The sequence below is a fragment of the Poromitra crassiceps genome (genome assembly GCF_964638095.1).
Source record: "Poromitra crassiceps genome assembly, chromosome: 1".
Classification (NCBI taxonomy): Eukaryota; Metazoa; Chordata; class Actinopteri; order Beryciformes; family Melamphaidae; genus Poromitra; species Poromitra crassiceps.
The window spans coordinates 123,454,378-123,472,792 of NC_139623.1; the positions used below are offsets into that span (position 1 = coordinate 123,454,378).

Sequence of the window (18,415 nt, forward strand, 5' to 3'; positions counted from 1 at the left end):
CTGCGTCTGAGTAATAGCATGGACAATGGATTTTGAATTGGAGCACTTTGGGTGGACACTTATTTTTCAATGTAAATAACTGAATTTTGAAAACTATTAGATTACAGTAGGTGGCGGTATGCACCTTAATAGTGGTTGCAATCTGCCAATAAACACAAAGAAGAAGAAGAAGAAATCCCATCGTCTTTGATCACACGCAACACAAGTTTCCAGTCGGACACATTGAGGGATGCACACAGATCAGTTCACATGCCATGGATCATAACGCTTACATCGCATAACCTGAACACGAGGTTAGTCAAATATCATAATTATTTCATATTGCACGTTTAGCTCATCAGAAGAATGAATGAATGATCAGTCTCGCGTTGAGGCTATAGCGTTTTACTTTACTTTATTTCACTTGGCAGACGCTTTTATCCAAAGCGACGTAACAGAGATAAAAAAAAACAATACAAGCAATATACAGTATACACAGTACCAGAATAATCTAAAACATAGTCAAATATAAAGTGCTATTGGACGTGCAATCAGTACATTGAAAAAGTGCCTGTGTGATGAATTTGTGCAAGTGCGCCGCCGCCGCCGTCAGTGCGTTATATAATAATTATTTTATAACGCTATAGCCAGTGAGAAATATACGTAATTTCAACGGGGCGTCTATGATTTAGCTTTCATATAGCCGGCTAATGTATACGAGGGATCAGCCGAGCAGCATTTTGGTAAACAAGCCGTCACTGGGTGGCAACGGCAATGGAACCCTATGCAGCCGAAGTGGAGCGAGGCTTGTGTCTGACTCTAGCCCGGCTAATTCTGTTTACATTTTAAAAACTGCGACATTTCACACAACTTTAACACAACATGCATAATTATACATCAAACTCTCAGACGTCACGCTGATTCGTCACTTGCCACCCAGAAATGAGCCCCGCGGCAGTTAATAGTATGAGTTGTGCGAAACAAACGTTATCTCAAAAACTATACATGACATCGCTTATTTTTTGACATGCTGATGACAGCAGAAGTAGCTCAAGAGTTTGATGTATAATATATGCATGTCACTAACCAAATCAATATTGAAATTGATCGAATCGGAATCGCATCGAATCGAAATTAATCGATTCGCAACCTTGTGAATCGGAATCGAATTGATTCTTGAAATTTTGAACCAATACCCAGCTCTAATCCCCACCCCCCATTAACTAAGACAACTTAAAAATATATTGTGAATATATGCCATTGTTTTCTTGTTTTAATAATAATAATAAAAAGACTTAATGTGTAACTTTTCCTCCGTGGTATCGAAAATGGTGTGAGTGAGTGAACTGTGAGAGAGTTCATGTCAATTCTGCTAATAAATACATAATACCTGCTTCTTGCCTTTTAGGGGTATTTTTTTCTCTTCAATTACACAGATATCGTGATGTATCGTAGGTTAAATTTCTTCCAATATATCGATTATCGCAGAATCTCTGTATCGTGATTGTTGGAGAAAAATATAAGTTCCATGCCATTTCCTAATCAATATTTCCTAATCAATAAGCTATAAGCTATAATTGCATACACATAATTAATGCTATAAGTTAACGATGATACACATAATTAATGCTATAAGTTAACGATGACATGACATACACATTATGATGACATGACTGCTCTGACCCATATCTCACCCAGCCCCATAGAGAGGACTTCTCCTTTTTGCTTGCTGAGACCTTGTCCAGTGCATGATGTTCCAATAACATCTGATAAAGACAGGCAGCCCTGTAGGCTCCAAGTCAAGTCATCACCCCCTCCTCTCTGCCTTTTCCTCCTCCTCTTCTTTTTACAGTATAAAGCATATGTTCACTGTTCGGCCATTGGCTGAATATTTGACTCTGTACATCGATCAGACATGTGTACATTGAGATTCATGCCCTCTGTCAATATGCATATTGCAGAGAATATTGTATTAAATATACTTTTATGTTAAACAGTCCTGGACTCAAGGCTTCAATTCATTTGGTTAGATAAGCTGTTAATTATCACATTTAGCGGATGTAAAGAATAGATTTTATTCTCTATCAGTGATAATATCCTTATCGAGGCCCAGTGTTTGGAATAACGCCGTTTAAAAGAACGGCGTTAGGTAACGCCGTTATTTTTTCAGTAACGGGGTAATCTAACTAATTACTGTTTCCGTCGTTACAACGCCGTTATCGTTACTGAACGCTAAATGCGGTGCGTTACTATGAAATGATTGAGTAAACTACCCGTAGCCTACACTAGTGTTGTCAAGTGAGGAGACCGGGTGGGTTATAAAACGAGATAAACGATTATGATTGGCTAAGGCAGAGTCATGTGTTTCATGGTAGCCAATCGGAGCCAGTGTTACACACGAGCCAGGAGTCAGGACACGGGCGACACACACACACAGACACACCAAACAGATTCGAGGAAGCAGCAGAAATGGCGAGTCCGGAGTAGAGAGCTGCGCGGGGCTGAAATTTCGGCCCAAGCCCTCCCCGGCCCGTGACATGCAGACCCGTGCCCGATCCAGCCCGTTGCGAGGCCCGAAGCCAATATTACGATATAATGACACATCTCTCTCCCTCTCTGTTCCGCGTGCTGCCGTCCTGCGCAGCCTCTCTCTGTCTGTCTCTCTGACTCTCTCTCTCTCTCTCTGTGTTCGGGAGCTGTCCGCTCGCTGTACATGGACGGACAGGGTCTGTGTGTGGCTATGGGAGTGTCTGTGCACCTCTCCTCCTCTTTGTCTGACTGCTCCGCTGTGTAAAATCAAGCGAGTACGCTAATACAACATTATTTAATTGAATTATTGAAACGGCCCGACCCCGGACCTATTAATTAAAAATAAATAAAAAACAAGCCCGGCCTCGGCCCGAGGGGCCCGTGAGGGTACCCTCAGGTTTGCAGCAATCCATGAAAATTTGGCATTTTCAAGGTGGAGATAACGCAAATAGTTACTTTCCCTGGTAACTAGTTACTTTTATTATAGAGTAATTCAGTTACTAACTCAGTTACTTTTTGGAACAAGTAGTGAGTAACTATAACTAATTACTTTTTTAAAGTAACGTTCCCAACACTGTCGAGGGCCAAGTATCGTGACCGTATCGTATCGTGAGTTACTCCACGATTCCCACCCCTAGTCCTTTACTGAGATCGGAGCGCCAACGATCGGAGCTGGGCCGAGTTAGTGCAAGGGGTAAACTGGCAAATAATAGAACAGCTAGAATAGTCTGGTAAGTTCAGTGCATCATTTACTATGCAGCCTTTAAAATCAGGAAAAGACAACACTTATGCCACATCACGATACGATATATATTCATATCTAGTTTCATATAACGATATCAATATACAATAAATATATTGCCCAGCACAGTGATGTAGCACAGTGATGTCACGCTCTGTATGAGTGCTGAATGAGCAGGTATAGAGATTGTGCAGAGGATTCTGGGAAGGTGAGGGTAGGAAAGCGAGAGCACTGGTGTTAAATGTTGGCTTTAGAAATTAAGCTTTTCATGTATAATGAGATTTGTAGAGATATGCCTCACAACTCTCATTGAATGCTCCCAACAATTTTATTAATTGACGTTTCAATCCCCAATAGGATCTTCTGCAGGTGATTAGACCCATCAATTTTGCTCATATATACAACTTATTCTTGCTGTTGGGTATCCGGGAAGTAGCGGCCGGTTGTAGATTCCCTGCCTACCAACACGAGGGTCGCAGGTTTGAGCCCCCGTGTTACCTCAGGCTTATTCTCTCCCCAGACTCAAATATTACGTTGAATCGCTGCGCTCTGCATACTACATAAATTTGTCTGTGCCACTTCACAGCCACTGCTGGTTTTCGAAGGCAGATTGAAATTGAATGAGTGACAGGTCGTAGCACCGGTGAGAGAGCGGTTCGAAAAATGGGCTGCGCCTCCCGTTAATGTCTGATCGCAAAGTCGTTACTGATTGGGGAGGACTGAAGCCATCACTGGCATATCACCAAGCGAACGGTTCCCTCCCATAACCAGCCGGCTGAGGGAAAATGTCCCAGACCAAGAGAGAGATCTGCAGCATGCAGTAACGTAGTGTATCAGCGTAAGAACTCTCATGGGTCTGGCGTCGAGACTACCTCAGGCTTGGTCGGACGTCCATACAGGCACAAGTGGCCGTGTCTGCGCATGGGAAGCCAGATTAACGGTACATGTCCTGGTTGCTGCACTAGCGCCTGTTTGCAGGGGAGGGGAACTGGGGGAAATATCATGATCCTCCTACGTCTTGCCGGTGAAACTTGCTGTCAGGTGAAAAGAAGTGGCTGGCGACTGCACATGTATCAGAGGAAGCATGTGCTAGTCCAGTGGTTTTCAAAGTGGGGGCCGCCAGGGGGCACTAGGGGGGCCTCAGCAAATTAATGGAAATGCTTAAAAAAATCTTTATGGGAACAAAATGATTCTGTTATATTTGTAAATTTTGTATACAGTATAATAAATAAAGAATATAATGTATTTTTTGTTATATTTATAATATATTTAGTGTAGTATAACAAATATAATCCTTTATTTCCACATAAAAATCATATGTGCCATGCCCATCTGTCTAATTGCCTGCCAGTCAACATCACATTCATTCTCATTCCCCCCCTGGTGTGAGTAATACAGTTGTCTGACTGTGGAACAACGTTTATAATGGAAAACAGAAAACAAAAAATTTGAGATACAGATATAACATAAATATTATGTTATTAGGTAGATTAATAAAAGCAAGGAAATATATTCCGAGGGTGTATAGATGTGATTTTTGACATTTTCAATAGTATTGTCAATGGGTTTTTTAAAAACATCTTGCAATAGGGGGGCCATGGCCAAAGGCTAATGCTATTTGGGGGCCTTGGCATGGAAAGGTTTTGGAACCCCTGTGCTAGTCTACAACCCAAGATCGGCAGAGGGGGTGTAGCAACGACCGGGACAGCAGGGGGAATTGGCCAAGTACAATTGGGGAGAAAATGGGAGAAAAATCACACAAAAAAATGTGGTAAAATAGGTCTTGTTGTGTGCTATATGTAAAACCTAGTCAGATCTTGATTCAGTATGGCAATATTTTGTGAATTTTCCCCCCAGATTAAAATGCCACAGAAAGGGAAAGCAGCGGTTGGCAAAAGGCAGAGCTGCAGCGATGATGCCAGCGGCCCTGTGAAACAGAAGAAGGCAGAGGAGGCCACTGCTCCATGCCCTCTGAGCTTCCACAGCCCTGCCGGCCTGTTGGACAGCCTCCTCCAGCCCCTGGGCAGGGAGGAGTTCTTCAGGGACTACTGGGAGAAGAAGCCCCTCCATCTCCAGAGGGCCGAGGCCAGCGGGGCCTCCTACTACCGCTCTCTGTTCCAGCTGTCCGACCTGAAAGGCCTATGCTCTCAGGTAGGGATGAACCAATTAGCGGTTTAATGGTAAACCGTGATCAAATTCCTGACGTTTAGTACCAGTATTACTGTTTCAAATTTGAATGATCATAAAACCTTGATTACAGCTCTTTGAAAAACATGGTAAGTGCTGTCCACCATCAACTAAAGTTAGCAACATACAGGCCCGCAGCCTTAGTGAAATGATTTCAGTGAGTGTATCAGTACTTTTTGAACATTTTCAGCACATTTGAACAATACTGTGATAATACTTGGGGGGCACAGTGGCGCATGTTCCCCCATGCCTTCGGGGGCCTAGTGCCCAGGTGGGTTAAAGCGCCTTTCTGTGTTGAGTTTGCATGTTCTTGCCTGTGCTTCCCTGGGGTTTGCTCCATAATCAATCATCAATATGGAGCCCCACTAAAAACATGCAGCGGCGGCTGGAAGAAGTTGGTTCCCAGGTGCTTCACTGCAAATGCTTGCCCACCGCTCCTGGCCTGACCATGGAGGACGAGCCAGGATGGGTCAAACGCGGAGGACAAATTTCACAGGGCCTTCAATTGCATGTGTGTGTGTATAATGCGTATGTGCAATGCAGTGGTGCATTGTGACAAATAAAGACGGGGGTTTGTCCGTCCATAATTTTGGTCACTATAATCCTGATATTAAATCTTCATACGGTTTCATCTCTCCTCTCAGGGGCTGGAGTACGCCACTGACCTTAACGTGTGTCGCTGCATCAACGGCAAGAAGAAAGTGATGAACAAGAAGGGTCGTGTTATCTACAAAGTCCTCAGGAAGGACTTTGATCAGAACAAGGCCACCATCCAGTTCCACCAGCCGCAGAGGTTCATGGTGAGAGACACATGTTATTGTTCTGTTACATGTTTGTATGCTGCCTGACCCTGTCTTGGCTAGGTCTCACTTGTAAAAGAGGTTTTAATCTCAATGTAACTTCCTAGTTAAATAAAGGTTATAGAGCCATACAGGACCATGCAGCACTTTACTATACAAGCAGCACATAGAGCTGGACGAGATGGACCAAAAATCATATCTCAAGGGTCTGAAATTCACTTTGCAAAATAGGGGGGAATTCCCCCCTTATGTTCTTCAGAAAGGGGGGTTTTATAGACTTTGGGGGGGATTTATTCGGTCGCCGGCTAAAAATTTTGGTCAAAAAAAAATTGGTCATTCTTTACTCTTAACACATTCACTGCCAGCCTTTTTTTTTTTTACTGTAGGTAGGTTCTGCCAGAGGTTTTTTTTGAGGATTCTGGCTCATTTTACAAGAGCCGAGGATTATTTTCTGCTTGGACTTTGTGAACATAAAGTTCACAAAAGTACTAATAGAATGTGTGCTTTCTCTGTCTAAAAGAGTTAGTTTGTAGAGTTAGTAGTTATGTAGATATTAGCCGTTGAGGACAGCATGGTTTCAGCGTCTGAGAGTGAAAGCTGAGATAATCGCAGTTTTGTGAAATTCAATCAAACAGGCAGAACAGTCACTTTAACCATTTATTTTTGGCATCAGTGAGAGATCAGACATCTAAACAATATAGTTCTGAACGCCCTCTCCTTCAAACTCCTCCCTCCGTGGGCGTGTCTGGTGGCTTTCAGCCTGCGTTTGTCACAAGCGAGTGTTCTGCTGCTGCTGCTGCTGCTGCGAGTTTGAGCAGCCTCCCTCCCTGGCAGCGAGTGTGGATAGGGCTCACTTGTTTCTTGGGTTTGAGAGCTTTGATGAAGCTTTGTGCGATTCTAGGCTTTATGCTGCGTGTTTCAAAGTGTGTTTTCCACCCAGTCTATTTTTGGAATCCCCCACCGCCAGCTCCCAGCGCGATAATGCGCGAAAGTGAAAGCGTTTTCGCTAGGGATGTCAACGGTTAACCGTTAATCGATTAACCGTCGCTAACGTCGTTGTTCGGTTATTGCTGTCGGTCTATCAGTTAATATTAAAAAAAAAAAAAAAATTTTTTTTTTTTTTTTTTTTTTTTTGGTCTATTTACTCAATGAGCTCATGCCCAAACAAGGCGTGTCTATTTAGATGCTGAAATGTTAATGCTTTTTCTGTTAGAAATTCTAACACAAAAAGAATTTGTGTTGAAATGTTGATGCTTTTTGTTAATGCTTGTTAATGCTTTTTGTGTTAGAAATTCTAACACAAAAAGCATTAACATTTCAGCATCTAAATAGACACGCCTTGTTTGGGCATGAGCTCATTGAGTAAATAGACAAATTTTTTTTTTTTTTTTTTTTTTTTTTTTTTTTTTAATATTAAAAAATTATGAATTAACCGATAGGTTAATCGATTATTAGCGTCGGTTAATCGAAAGTGAAATTAACCGAAAATTGACATCCCTAGTTTTCGCCAATCCATTTTACAGTAGAGAATGGTTTCCTCGCGCGTTACCCTACAGTTTTGGCTCTGCTTTTCCTAGTGTGGAGATCACTGTCGCCACTTAGTGGGTCCGTGGAATGGGTTGTACACGTTCGCTGACTCCAATATTTTTATAGGAGACGTGGGGAGCGTTGATCCACGTCCCACCGTCAATTTTTTTTTTTTTTTTTTTAAGCCGAGATAACTCGTCTTTGGCAGTGAACCGTCGGATTCTGTAAGCCGAGATAACTCGTCAATGGCAGTGAACGTGTTAAGCATCAATATTTGGTCATTTTCTCACTCACTCCCATGTCACCACCTGCTCTCCCTGCAGGGCTTGAAATTAACTTTTTTGATCACCAGTCAATATTGCTGCTAGACTTTAAAGTGACCAGCCAATTGGAATTTCCACTAGCCAAAATGTTTTTCTTTAAATAAACCAGAATATGAGTGCCACTGGGTTAATTTAAGCATAAGTATCAGTAAAAATGAGTTATAGCACAATGAATCTATAAATTACAGTATTTCACTGATAAATTGTGTGATTTCAAATCGTGTACAAATACGTTTTTTAACATCTAAATTGGTAGGAGGGGAGCACTTCAAGTGTGATTACCCTGTGTTAATCCGGGCTTGACTGTATGTAACTTTATTTTTATAAATAATTATGAGAGGGGTTCCCCCTTTTTCACCTATACACCTGGGCCCAGTTGCACAAAGCACCGTAGGTTAAGATTTCCCTTGGAGTCAGAGTTAAGGTGTCCATAAAATAGAATCGGTTGCACAAAACACCCTTAGCTCTCAGAGTGCACCAGATTGATCCTCAGGGAAAGAAACACTGTTGTGTGCATGTAAAAACTCTCGTAACGGGACAAGCCCCGTCTTTTATTGTCACACGAACACCACAATACATGCATGCGGCCACAACACACTCATGCTGACGGTGGCCGGTGAAAAGTGTCCTCTGCATTTAACCCATCCAGGCATGTCCTTTCCTTCTCGTACAGCGCCCGGGGACCAACTTCGGATGTTGTCGTCACTGGTCGGATGACGATGACGATCTGATCTTCTGCATGTTTTTAGTGGGGGGGTTATATACGGAGGAACCCCCTGGGTTATATACGGAGGAACCCCCTGGGGGAGTGTGAGTGAGTGAGCGAGCATGTTATTGTTATAAATATACTTTATATATATTTTTAAGTTTAAATAAACCTTGCCTTTGGGTTAGTCACTCAATCTATGAGTGACTGCATATACCCCGAATTGCTGCATATACCCCGAGGCTGAATGGCGATACATAATATCTCAATGTTTTCTAAACAAAATAAAAGTGGACTAAATGTTCACTTGTATGCCACATGGAGATGTACTGTAGGGCTGGGCGATATGGACAAAATCACAATATTTTTTACCAAATACCTCAATATCGATATTGTAACAATATTGTAGGGATAACTAATGGTGCTTTCACAAATCTGGTAAGTTCAGAAAATGACATCACTTTATTCTAATGCAGCCTTTAAAACCAGGAAAAGACAACTATGCCATGTTACGATATTCAAAATCTAAGATATCTAGTCTCATATCATAATTAAGCAATATCACATGAGAGGGAGTGCAGTTGTTGGCTAATATCGTCACGGCTGTGATTCGGTCGTATGGCACGAGGCCGCGGAGACAAACTGTCTGTGACACCTTGGTCCCACCAGGCCCGTCTGGCCAGCGTTCCGGCTGCGCCGCGGCTTTGCTCCGTCCTCTGCACGTCGGTATGTCCCACAGCACGCATTTCAGAAGCGCAGCGCTTCCGAGCGCTGCCTGGCAGCTGATGCAAGATCGCGCGGGATTTACGAGATTGCGCGATACTGTGTGTACAATGGGGTGGATGTAAAGAGCACAACACACAAACAACACAGTCTGTCGTTGACTTGCTTTTGATTTGGTCATTTTCCCTTGATTCAAGATTCAAGATTTTTATTGTCACTCCATGGTACAAGTATCACGTGTGAAATTCTTGTGCTGTGGACTCCGTTTACAACATAGTACAAATACAACAGGGCATATGAGTGCAAAAACAACAAGAGACACAACAACCATAGGTGCACATGTCATGTGCACACTTTAGACGTGCTTAAACATTTTAAATTCGGCATATTTGACATACAGGTGCAAATAGCATATTCCTTATTAGACATACAATTAAACTCGGCGTTTTAAATTCGGCGTATTTGACATGCAGGTGCAAATAGCATATTCCTTATTAAACATACAATTAAACATTAGACATACGTAATGGTAGCAGCTACAGTACGGTACAGCACGGCTACTACACTATTTGTGTATGTTAAGGAGTCTCGTGGCCTGCGGGAAGAAACTGTTCCTCAAGCGATTTGTGCGTGCTTTTGGGACCCTGTATCTTCTCCCTGAGGGTAACAGGGAGAACAGGCTGTTGTGGGGATGGTTTGTGTCTTTGATGATCTTCAGGGACCTCCTGAGGCACCGCTGTTTGTACAGTTCATGCAGGTCTGGCAACTCACATCCTGTTACGTGCTGGGCTGCGCGTCTCACTCTCCGTAGCGCCCTGCGGTCCATTGTGGTACAGTTCCCGTACCAGGTGGTGAAGCAGCCAGTCAGCAGGCTTTCAATGGTGCCTCTGTAGAAGTCCGTAAGGATTTCTGGCCTTAGCCCAAATTTCTTCAGGCGCCTGAGTCCGTGTATTCGCTGTTGGGCCTTTTTGACAACAGTGGCGGTGTGGCCGGCCCACGTCAGGTCCTGGTGGATGTTGACTCCCAGGTACTTGAAGCTGTCCACCCTTTCCACCACTGTGCCGTTGATGGTGATTGGGGGGTGTGCACCCCCCCCCCCTCCTGTAGTCTACAATGATCTCCTTGGTCTTGGAGACGTTCAGAGAGAGGTGGTTGTCCTGGCACCATTGTTCCAGGGCCCCCACCTCCTCTCTGTAGGCCGTCTCGTCGCCCCCCGAGATCAGCCCCACGACTGCTGTGTCGTCTGCAAACTTCACGATGGTGTTCGAAGTTTGAGTCGCCACGCAGTCGTGGGTGTAGAGGTCGTACCAGAAGGGGCTGGAGACGCACCCCTGGGGCGCTCCTATGCTGATGGTCAGTGGGGAGGAGGTGAGGTTGCCCACCCTCACCACCTGGCGGCGGTCTGTCAGGAAATCCAGGATCCAGTCGCACATTGCTGTGTTTAGTCCCAGATCCTTGAGCTTGCGTACCAGCCTGGAGGGTACTATGGTGTTGAATGCTGAGCTGTAGTCCACGAACAGCATTCTTAAGCCACTTTCACACATGAACTCCGGATCAGGTCAGGGTTGCCCCCCACTGAGCCTGCCCCGGATGATACGTGAAGTGTACCCTTTCACACATGAGGCATGTTGCATTCACACATGAGTAGCACCTCCGCAGAGTTTGTAAAGTAGAGAGGGGGCGGGCGGCGGGGGTGGGGGAATTTGGGCATGACCACACAGTTGTGAAAACTAAAAATACATAATGGGCGATAACTGCCTAACGTTCACGGCATATAATCGTTTGCGCATAACGTTAGTAATTAATTAAACAACCCTACAACTCACGCCCAGATGCATCGATTTCCTCGAGTCGCAAGCAGTACAAACAAAACAGGTCTTTGCTATGTTCAGTCCTAAAATGCCTCAAACCTACTAGAATTATACAGAATACAGGAAGCTAGACGTTTTTACCTTCAAAATAAAATAAATGTTGTATTACTTAGTAACAAAAAATCAGAATGTCGACTCACTACGGGTAAAAATTGACTTTTCGAAGGGAGCAGATATTCTTCCAGTTTATCTCCGTTCTGTATCTTTCGAAACACACACAAAAAAACATTACACGTGCATTTACTTTATTTAATTGCCATTATTGCGAAGGTTATACCCGGAAGTTTTCGTTTTATACTGCCTGACTTGACGCTACTTGGAATTTGCGCGAACGCTGTGTAAACGTTAAATCAAAGACATGAACGCAACCAGATCCAGATACCCTACCTAGCGATGTCCAATACTGGGAAGCGGGACGACCCTCGCGTCCAAAAATGCTTATTAAATGTGTGTGCTGTGCGAAGCAGACATGAAATCAGATCAGAGCCATGAGCCTTTCAATCCAGCAATCCGCAACATGTTGGCTGTCGCACACGGAGCAGTTTTGAGCTTCATTTGGAAACCAAATGGCATGTGTTTTTTGCTCGCTCATTCACATCGACTATTTATATAATAATAATCTGTCACGATCGTCTCTGTCCTCATGCACTCACGAGCTGACTTCACGGAGCTCTGGAGGGGGGCGGGGGACAATACGCTTCTGCGACTACGGCTGGGGGTACACTTCCCTCTGGATAGGACGAGGATCCGCGGGAGCGCGCATGAGCCACATGCACACATTCACACATGACAACCATCCGGATAGCCTCTAGATAACTCCTGAATTCCAGACATGTGTGAAAGCAGCTTTACATAGGTGTCCTTCCCCTCCAGGTGGGACAGGGCGGTGTGGAGCACGTGTGCTACTGCATCCGCTGTGCTCCTGTTGGGGCGGTATGCAAATTGTAGCGGGTCGTGGTCCGCGGGGAGTGTGGGGCGGATCTGTGATATGACTAGCTTTTCAAAGCACTTGCTGGCTATTGGCGTGAGGGCTATTGGGCGCCAGTCATTGAGGCTGGTCACTTTCTGCTGCTTGGGAATGGGGATGATTGTCGCTGCTTTGAAGCAGGAGGGAACACGTCGGAGGGAGAGAGACTGGTTGAAAATGTCTGTGAATACGCCTGCCAGCTGGTGGGCGCAGGACTTGAGGACCCGCCCGGGGATGCCGTCCGGGCCGGCCGCCTTGCGTGGGTTGATGCGCAGGAACGACCGGCGCACCTCATCCTCAGTGATGGTGAGAGGGCGGTCTGGGTCTGAGGGGGGTGGGAGGTGGGGGGGGTTGGTGGTTGGGTGGGAATGGGAGGTGGTGGGGGTGCTGAGGGGTGGGGAGGGGTGGGGAGGAGGGGAGGTGGTCGGAGGGAGGAGGGCAGTGGGGGTGGTGGGGGGGAGGAGAGGGGGGGGTGATGGGGGGGAGGAGAGGAGGAGGGGTGATGGGGGGGAGAGGCGGCTGGGGGGGGGGGGAGAGGAGGGGGGTGGTGGGGGGGAGGAGAGAGGGGGGGAGAGGTGGCTGAGGGGGGGGAGGGGAGGAGGAGGGGTGGTGGGGGGAGAGGGGGGGGAGGGGAGGAGGAGGGGTGATGGGGGAGAGGTGGCTGAGGGGAGGAGGAGGGGTGGTGGGGGGGAGAGGTGGCTGGGGGGGGGGGGAGAGGAGGGGGGGTGGTGGGGAGGAGAGTGGTGGGGGGGAGAGGTGGCTGAGGAGGGAGAGGTGGAGGGGGGTGGTGGGGAGGAGAGGGGTAGGAGAGGAGGGGGGGAGGCGCTCTGGCAGAGGGGTCGAACCTGGCGTAGAACGCGTTGAGTTCGTCTGGCAGGGTGGGTGACACGTTGGCGTTTTGCTGTTTTTCCCCTTTGAAGTCTGTGGCAGCATGGAGGCCTCTCATGTCTGGGGTTGTTGGAGTCCAGTTTTGCCTCCAGCTGCCTTCCATATTCTCTCCGCGCTTTTTTTATTGTAGCTCGGAGGGCGTATTTCGTCTGCTTGTATTGTTCTGGGGTCCCGGACTTGAAGGCGGTGGTCCGGGCGTGGAGTGCAGCCCGGACATCACAGTTAATCCAGGGTTTCTGGTTTGGCATTATTTTGGTTATTTTTTGGGGGATTATGTCCTCTGTGCATTTTTGTATGAAGCCTGTTACCGTGTCTGCATATTCGTCCAGGTCTCCTGCAGCCTTGAACTCTTCCCATGCTGTTTGGTCGAAGCAGTCTCTCAGAATGTCCTCTGATTGGTCTGACCAGCAGTGGGTGGTTCGGAAGGCCGGGGGGTGTCGCTTGAGCTGTTGTTGATACCTGGGAACGAGCAGGATGGAGGCGTGGTCCGATCTGCCGAAGGGGGGGCGGGGGGTCGCCTTGTAGCAGTGTTTGATGTTCGTGTAGCACTGGTCCAGTGTGCGTTCTCCCCTTGTGTGGAAGTTGATGTGCTGATGGAGTGAAGGCAAGCGCTTCCTCAGGTTGACTCTATTGAAGTTGCCTGCCAGGATCATTGCTGTTTCCGGTTGTTTGAGCTCCTGTGTGCTGATCGCGTGGTGGAGTTCCTTGAGTGCGTTTGTTGCGTTGGCTTGGGGGGGGATATAAACTGCAGCAAGGGTGACTGACGTGAATTCCCTCGGACTATGATACGGTACACATTGGAGCATAACGTATTCCAAGTCCGCTGTGCAGTGCGTTTCAATGTTAGTGATATTCGCACACCAGTTCTTGTTTATCATAAGACAGACGCCGCCGCCCCTCGCTTTCCCGGAGCGCTCTTTGTCTCTGTCTGCCCTATGTATACTGAAGCCGGGGATTGTAATGGTATGATCCGCAGTGTCGGCTGAAAGCCAGGTTTCAGTCAAACACAGGACGTTACATCTCGCTACAGGTATGTCCGTTTGGAATTGTGCCCTTGCTCTCAATTCACACATTTTATTCTCCAATGATTGGACATTAGCCGTGCGAGGAGACCCCCTCGTCTTCCTCTCCTCTGTCGTTTGAGTTCAGGGAATCCAGAGAGGTCGGGAGCCGTCCAGTTTTGTTTGGGATGTTTTTGCGCATTTCTGATGTTTATCAGCGCGCCCCTGTTGTACCTGCGTACGGTGCTGATGCCGTCGTTGTTATCGTTGTTGTTATAGTTGATGTTGTCGTTGCCCTCCATCTTGCTGGCCCAGTCCCTTTGAGGGGGGGGGAGACGCAGTGGGAACAATAGAACGATAGACCGGCGGTAATCCACAGTAGTCCACGCTGTTGTTGTGTTCTCTTTTTGCCAAAAAAGTGCACTTACGCTACTATGTACACTGTATAAGAGACACTGATATATACACTAGTTATTTACAAAGCGAATAGAAGCAACGAAATTATAAACAAAACGAAATTACTCTAAAAAAAAGGCCTATTTCCTACGAAGTTCACGGAGCTCGCTCAGCTGGTCGCCTCCTCTCCTGGCGCCCTCTACAGGCTGATTGTTGTGCTTCTACCATGGGTAAGTAGGCTGAAATTGTTAGGCCGGTGCTTGCACTGGCCTATAGGACCATGTGTGTCCCAATCGCTGCACACACGGCTTCACACACGACTCCTGGCACCCTTTCATCAAGATGGGCTTTTACTTTGAAATTTGTTTTATTTGACGAATGTCCGGTTTCGGACTTCCTGTCTGCCCTGATCTGATCGTTCAGCTTGACAGAGTCGCTCACGGCCGCAGAGGGTCCATGTTAACGTTACACGCGACGCAACAAATAAACAAACACACATTTCCCAGTGTCTCTGGACATCAACAGTAGTGGGAGACGTCTCCCCTTCCAGCAAATATACATGAATGTTATGCGTAAGGAACATGGACATCTTACCGCGAGGCAGCTAGAGAGCTAAGATAAGTAGCTAACAGCTGAGCTAAGTAGGCTATAACTAGCGTGTTAGCCGATCAGAAAAGCATGTAAACAGCGGTGAGATCTCCTTTATTAAAGTATGCAACCAATCCAATGAACAAATGGCATGTAGCCTTCAACTTTAAAACAAACCAATGTGCTTCTGCTTACTTCTTACATTCAACTCTGTATGGCAGTGAGTGCACAGTGCAACACCAGTGGCATGTAGCCCTCAAGTATTTAAAACAAAAACAATGGTGCTTCTGCTGCTTACTTAGCCTACATTCAACTTTTTATGGCAGACCTGTTCAAAGAATTCAAGGTGGGTTCATTCTAGGGGTGGGAGAAAAAATCGATTCACCTAAGTATCGCGATTTTTAATGTCACGATTTTTTGAATCAATCTTTTATTCCAGAATCGATAATCGCAAAAGCAAATTTTTTTTGTTTTTTGTTTTTTTGTTTTTTTGTTTTTTTGTGCCCGCAGTCAGGCCACTCACTGAACAGCAGGCCAGGCGCCGCCTACTGGTTTACTAGTGGTTTTATTACTTTATTAGTTAGTCTGAAGTAATAATTACACTTCAGGGTTAAAGTGGGTGCATCTTTGGGCTTCAAACGTCGGCCCATATCGGCCTGGCCTGCTTGGTATCTAATGCCCGGCCTGAATTATGATCCCAGTCCGCCCCTGTTTTTAACTATATCGCCCAGCCCTACTCATGATATATAATATACAGTCTCTAGTGTATGATTCAACTTTTCCCATGTTCTAATCTAGTGTAAAAAGCAAACAAACTGAAAAAAGAAAAGAAAAAAAGAAACAAAAATCGCAATAAATCGTAATATCGAATCACAATAATCGTAGAATCGCAATACTTAAGAATCGCAATATATATCGAATCGGCACCCAAGTATCGTGATAGTATCGAATCGGGAGATAAGTGAATCGGCACAGCCCTAGTTCATTCTTTCAAACGGTGTAAAATAACACGTTTTAACAACATATCAAACGGACCTTATCCTGTCACATTAGCTGGCAATGCATTGTGTAACCAAAAAACGTTTGGCTAACGTTAACGTTAACGTGTTTTGTAATGGAATCTTTATGGGACTCGGCTAATACCTGGCACAGCGTTAGCTAGCATAGTGTAGCACATGTGCAATGCAAATGGAATCATTATGGAACTATGGCTAAGTTCGACTATTAGCCGTGTCCCATAATGATTCCATTACAAATATTGCATTGCACACGTGACATGTTATTTTACTAATGTAACGTCTGAGCGGATACGAACCTAGGACCCCTGGCTCAGACCCATGCACTGCGCAACACCTTAACCACTCGAGCTAAAGGGCCAGCCCGATAGCCCGAGTGGGAGTGAAGCCGTGCATTTCTGACCCTTACACTAAAAATAATACATTTTACCATAATTTCAAGTAGAATGATACCACCCAAGCAAGAATATTTCAAGTGTTTCAAGTGCTTTATTGAAATATTTGGACCATATAATGATAATACAATTATCTCAACCTTAAAAGGTTACATATAGGTGCCAAAAAGCCATAAATTCACATCAAAGAACAAAGAAAAACTACAATTATAATTCAAGTTTAAACAGTAAGTGTGCAGCTGCAGCATTGCACCGGCCGTATGCCAGGTTTCGACCTGGCCTTGTTTCTTTATTTGTCATACAGTGCCTGTTAGCAGGAGGAGAACTCTTGCATTTCTTCGTCTACTTGAAAGACTACAGGGGGAGGGGGGGAGAAGGAGTCGGTATTGGGTCTGCACACGGTGTTTTATTATGAAAATCGACCGGATTCTCGTGCAGTTGCTGTCTCTGACTTCCGGGCTGAACGATCTGCTCTGTGCAGCTTGACGCAGCTTCCAGGCGTCATCCGTGAAAAATAGAACTGCCGCGTATCTTTAGCGGAGCGGGGCGCTGAGCCGCTTCTGGGCCGCTTCTGATACGCGCCGTTGCGTGCCTGGTGGGATCACACACGTTAATTAAAATGCCCGCGAGCAAACTCCGACGACCGCGTCGGAGCCGGAACGCGTACGTGACGTGCCAGGTGGGATCCAGCCATGAGTGTTTGTCAAGCCTAACCTAACAGTATACAACAGTATACCACAGTTGTACAGCATAAACCAGTCCCTCCAGGATTTCGCGGGTTTTTTTGTGATTATGATAAACAAAGCTATTCATCAAGTAATGATAGCATTTTTGTCAAGTAATTTGCGACAACTGATGATTTATTATTCACCTCCGCCAACAAAAACAGTTCCCCCAGGATTGCACTAGTGTTAGTTACCAAGTAAACAGAAACAGTAATATTTCCAACCAGTGAGAGGCAGCAATGTGCCGCAAGGCATCTAGTCTGCCGCAAAGCTATTAGAAGCAGCAGAAGAAGAAGCTCTCCCGATGGCGCTCTAACAGATTAGCACTAGTATTTTAGCAAACTATCAGAAACAGCGTTATCTTTATGATGTTTTAATAATGTTACTAGACACACGTAACTCTATTCATAGCTTTCAAGGAGCGTTACGTGCTGCCGGGAACGCCCACCTGACGGTAAAAAAAAAACTTGTTCATTCCGCTGCCCGCCGAGTCGACTAGTTTCTCACGCTGTGTTTGTTCAGCCAAAATGCCGGATACCTGTTGTGCTATCGGTTGCACTAACCGACGAGGAGACACGCCTGGCTTGTGCTTTTACAGAATCCCGTCGGAGAAAGAAAACTCAGAAAGGAGGAGGTTGTGGATTTGTGCGATTAGACGTGGTTCAGTCGCTGGGGAGGGCAAATGGCTTTTTTTAACGTTAACGGGGTATTAATCATTATTGTAACGTTACTTGAGCTTACTTTTGATGAAATGTTGGCCGCAAAGACGTGTGTACTTTGATGGTAGAAAAAAAAGCCATTTGCCCTCCCCAGCGACTGAACCACGTCTAATCGCACAAATCCACAACCTCCTCCTGTCTGAGTTTTCTTTCTCCGACGGGATTCTGTAAAAGCACAAGCCAGTAGGGGTGGGGGAAAAAATCGATACACCACAGTATCGCGATATTTTGCCTGACGATATTGTATCGATATTTGGACGCCAAGTATCGATATTGCAATTTTTTTTTTTTTTTTTTTTTTTTTTGCAGGCCATGCCAGGCCACCGGGCTACT

The 18,415-nt window shown here is 45.7% G+C and overlaps 1 protein-coding gene across 1 annotated transcript in view; it reads left to right on the forward strand.

The window, feature by feature from the left end:
• Positions 1 to 230: 230 nt before the first annotated feature.
• riox2 (ribosomal oxygenase 2) overlaps positions 231 to 18,415 on the forward strand; it is a 56,126-nt gene continuing 37,941 nt past the window's right edge. Inside the window, exons 1-3 of the mRNA XM_083646280.1 lie at positions 231 to 293; positions 5,108 to 5,401; positions 6,082 to 6,237. Of these exons, the coding sequence (XP_083502406.1) occupies positions 5,114 to 5,401; positions 6,082 to 6,237 (444 nt within the window). The 5' untranslated portion in view covers positions 231 to 293; positions 5,108 to 5,113. The remainder of the gene's footprint in view (positions 294 to 5,107; positions 5,402 to 6,081; positions 6,238 to 18,415) is intronic.